The sequence below is a fragment of the Wyeomyia smithii genome, chromosome 1, assembly GCF_029784165.1.
Source record: "Wyeomyia smithii strain HCP4-BCI-WySm-NY-G18 chromosome 1, ASM2978416v1, whole genome shotgun sequence".
Classification (NCBI taxonomy): Eukaryota; Metazoa; Arthropoda; class Insecta; order Diptera; family Culicidae; genus Wyeomyia; species Wyeomyia smithii.
This window is the reverse complement of record NC_073694.1, coordinates 180533631-180537745: the sequence shown is the minus strand read 5'-3', so window position 1 is coordinate 180537745 and position 4115 is coordinate 180533631. Positions and strand designations below refer to the sequence as shown.

General features: G+C 42.8%; 1 protein-coding gene across 1 annotated transcript; it reads right to left on the bottom strand.

Moving 5' to 3' along the window:
* Nucleotides 1-1038: 1038 nt before the first annotated feature.
* LOC129721977 (saccharopine dehydrogenase-like oxidoreductase) lies at nt 1039-3538 on the bottom strand. Its single transcript, XM_055675127.1, has 4 exons — nt 3378-3538; nt 2490-3308; nt 2079-2432; nt 1039-2020 (listed from the first exon to the last, which is right to left on the bottom strand). Coding segments are annotated over exons 1-4 (1281 nt in total). The 5' UTR covers nt 3380-3538; the 3' UTR covers nt 1039-1914.
* Between the last annotated feature and the right edge of the window lie 577 nt (nt 3539-4115).

The following is a 4115-nucleotide window of genomic DNA, read 5'->3' as shown; positions in this document are numbered from 1 at the left end:
CCTTCTGCACTTTGTACGTTTGAAGTCACTCCCGGTCCTTGGCTCTCTGAACGAAAGACTTGGACAGATTCAACTTTTTCGTCACATATCGAAGCATTCACAACACGCTTGTGATTCTGATCACTAAAACAACATCCGTTCTGACCGCATTTCTTCTACCGTTCAAAGCTCAGAGTTTCGAAGTAACGTTTAATCACAGGACTCATTACTGATTGCACGATTCGGAGGAATTTTTCGATGTCCGAATGAGAGCGTTAACTATTTTCAAAATGGGTTCGCCACAGAAGGCAGAATCACGAAAGGCAGAAGCACGAAAGGCAGAAGCACGAAAGGCAGAATCATAAAAGGCAGAACTCTATGACCGTTCGCATAAGGCAGAATATTTCAAAAGGCAGAACTTCGGAAGGCACGAAAGGCAGAATCGCTGGTAGCAGAACCTGACTCACGAGCCAAGTGCGTGATGGCAAATTTGTGAGAATCCTGGTCACGGTATCAAAGCTGCTACTCTACATCTATTATTTAATATTATTTGGTAACCAGATATAATAACTGGTCACACAGAAATGACCAGTTTTGATGGGAGGTGCCTAATTATTAGATCCGAAACGCGCAAACTGGTTTGACTCAGGTCCTTAAGACTCTCACGGCATCGCGGAGAGTAATTTTTCGATGTTAGGAATAACTTAGACTAGTCTCAACGGCTAGTTGGTTATAATTAACATAGAACAATTCATGCGGCGAAGACGCAAAATCGAGGGCAAGGAACCGAGGCGACACAAAGCCGCCGTATTTTCCGCGGTCCGAGCCGGCCGCCGACCCGCCGTCGGAAGCGGCGGCCTCTCGCATACAAACAACTGATCTACTGGTTTTCTAGGATTATTCAAACAGGTTTTCTATCCCTTAGTTAACCCTCTAGTGCCCAAATTAATTTCTAAATGGACTTCGATAAAATCACTATAAACCATTATAAACACTTTTTAAGTATTTATTGAAGCTTTTCGGAACTTCGACTGAAGCCCGCCAAATGGCGGCATTGGGCACTAGAAGGTTAAGTCCGAACGAGCGGTAGCGAGTAAGGACAGCATACACCTGGACAATAGAGTCGGCCAAAGGCCGCGAGTGTGTGTGTTGTTAAAAAGAAAATAGACCATTTTTTGATTCTGCCATTCGTTATTCTGCCTTATGAAATATTCTGCCTTTCGTAATTCTGCTTTTCGTGATTCTGCCATTTAATTTCTGCCTTTCGTAGGAGATCCTTTCAAAATGCTTGCACAAAATCAATTCGCGACAATGCTTTTCGGGTAACGGCATTTTTTTCAATTTTCGAAAAACTAACAGTGACAAAAATACAGCGTAAACAAACTCCAAACTACTTCTACCCAAATTTTCAAGATAAAACCCCTAATAGGTATAATCTTCTACAGCGTTTTTCCCGTCATGCAATTTATTCAGGGACACGAAGTACTGATTTAGTAAACAACGGGTGACTACTTAGTTTTAATATGCTTTTTTGTCTTTTGCCTATGCAGAACCCTTGCATCTAATTCTTGATTATGAAGGAAATGTCGTCGTTTTGCCAATGCAGAAACCTTTGAATCATCCGTTGGTGATAAGTTGAGTACGACCTTCTAAGACATACACATTGTTAACGGTTGCAGTCGCGATCTACTTCCGAAATTGTTGCATAGATTTTTTGAAAGAATTGTCCGAAAAGATTACAAATCCTTTCCGTCGACATGCGTTTTACCTGACAAATTTTTGGATTTTAGTTTAGTTTTAACGTAACACCTTTTCCTTTTTTTTGCAAGAAAAATGTGCCATTATAATGAACATAGATTTTGTAAAAATACAATATCAACAGTTAACTAAAAACGATGCAGGTACATAACTGATAACAAATAGTCACAACAGTTACTACAACTTAGCTTTAGAAACTACTTCGAATGTAAACCCATTGCTGCACAACTCCGAAATCAGGTTGGTTTTAGCAAACGCCGCTCCGGGGGTTAAAAATCCTCCTCTGAAATAGATCGAAAAGTTTAGCTATCAGCTAAAGCCCACAGCTCCTGCGAACATACCTCCCTGGCATCCGTTCCGCTTCGCGTAAAATAGTTTTAGCCGAGAGCAGCAGTGCCACACAGGTGGCACCGTAGCCAGGGTTGGTAGCGGAAACCCTTGTTCGCAGCACTTTATTCGGTGGGTACGAATACTTCTCGTTCGGATTGCCCAAATCTTCCTCCCAGCCGCGTCCCTCAAAGTGCATCGTGAAGTGTACGTTATTCATTGCCTCATCCGAGGGACCTTCGTGGGACACCATACCAAGCGAAAACAGTCGTGGGTAATTGAGCAGCAAATTCTGACCCATTGTTGTTTTAACTAGCAGCCAGAAGATAGCACCGACGAAGGAAACAGCGAGCATCTCTATCAGATTACTGGAAAAGGCTTTTAACAATTATTGAATTTTAGTAAAAAAAACTCAGAAAACTCACCCGAACGAAATGTAATTTTTCATCTGCACCGGACGTTTGTTCTCGGTTTCGTACAAGAAACGCTGTGTTCGAACCACACAGGACTTATCCGGTCCCAAAAATGGTAGCGACCATTTATTTCCACTAGACTTGTGGATTATCGGCCTGTTCCGCAGTTTCGGCTCGAGCTGTGGCATTTTTGTCTTGAACAACTCTCTCCGAATCGCACCAACTTCTTTCAAGTTAGCGATCGCATGCACCGCCGATGCCCAAGTTCCATAGTGAATCCCGCCCAATTCTCGCTTTCCACTGATCTTCGTAAATAGATAACTTTCCACCGAATTGACCACCCCGCCGAACTGCTGCTCTAGAAAAATGGTTCCCATCTCCGCGGGGATACTATCGAACCCGCAAGCCGAAATAAGATACACCCCTTTCTCTTTGGCTGCGTCGTGATACTTAAGTTGCATACCTTCCAAAAATTGGGGCTCGCCACTAACATCAACGTGATGCGTTCCAGCTTCCAGACAAGCCCGAATCACCTGCTCCCCGTAAAGTCGATACGGTCCACAGCAATTCACCACGACGTTACATTCGCGTGCCATCTGAACCAACGATGGCTGATCGTCTACATCGGCCAGCACGATCGGAATGTGCGACAGGTCAGCGCCAGCCTTACGACCCATTTCTTCCAGGGTCGATTCGAGTTTCGACTTATTACGACCTGCGACTCCCCATTTCATACCAGCTAGAATTTTGACACCCTCAAAAACCGTATACTTGCCAGTAAATCCCGTTGCACCGAAAACGATAACATCTAATTTACGTGCCAGTGCGGCCCTAGAAAAATTCAATGATAAGATTGTAAGATTTTTTCATAATATATCTACAAAAATAAAATAAACTTACATTTCGACAACGCTTAGCTAATGACTGGCGAGACGAGAGGCGATTGAACGGTCGGAGTAAAGTGTTTTGACTCGCGGAATCGCTTAACTTAATACTCACGCGACTGCGTGTTTTCGGTTACCAACACTAACGACAAGCGAGCGATAACAGCCTACACCTGTTTATAAATTACAGCGACTTACTATAACTTACATAAATGTCTTATGTCTGTCTGTGCCTCTGTGGACTTCAACAGTGAATCAACGCCGGTGATCCAAACATTCAATACATACAAGAGGCTATTTTTGTTTTATCAGTGGTGTTGATGGCGTTGAGCTTCTAGATTAAAATTATGAAACAATGCAATGTCATAGGTACTTGTTTTTCGGACGTTGGACGCTGAAACCAAGCGGATTGATTAGGGGGAAACTTGCGCTTGTGGATTTGAGTGACTATAGTCACTGTATCTGGGGTCGTACTTAGTCATTAAGGGGTTATATACCTTTTTAGTTTTCCAAAGACCGAAAAAAAAAATTATTGTATTATCTTCAAATACAACACCTCGAGAACATTTTCACAAATTTTCATAAAGATCTGAGCAATAGGAAGAAAGTTAGAGCGATTTGCAGCGCGCCTCGCCACGGCCGCATAAGCTAAACTTGAAACTTTACACGCGATTATCTCGGAATAGTGTTTTCCGAAAAATGACTTTGCCGTGATCCTGATTGCGGGAAAACTACTGAACCGATTTCCTTCATC

Excerpts from the sequence above, each read along its gene's own strand:
- LOC129721977 (XM_055675127.1), bottom strand. Across the intron at positions 2,433-2,489 it reads AAAAATTACATTTCGTTCGG|TAATCTGATAGAGATGCTCG; the intron begins GTGAGTTTTCTG and ends AGCCTTTTCCAG. Across the intron at positions 2,021-2,078 it reads GCGGAACGGATGCCAGGGAG|AGGAGGATTTTTAACCCCCG; the intron begins GTATGTTCGCAG and ends GATCTATTTCAG.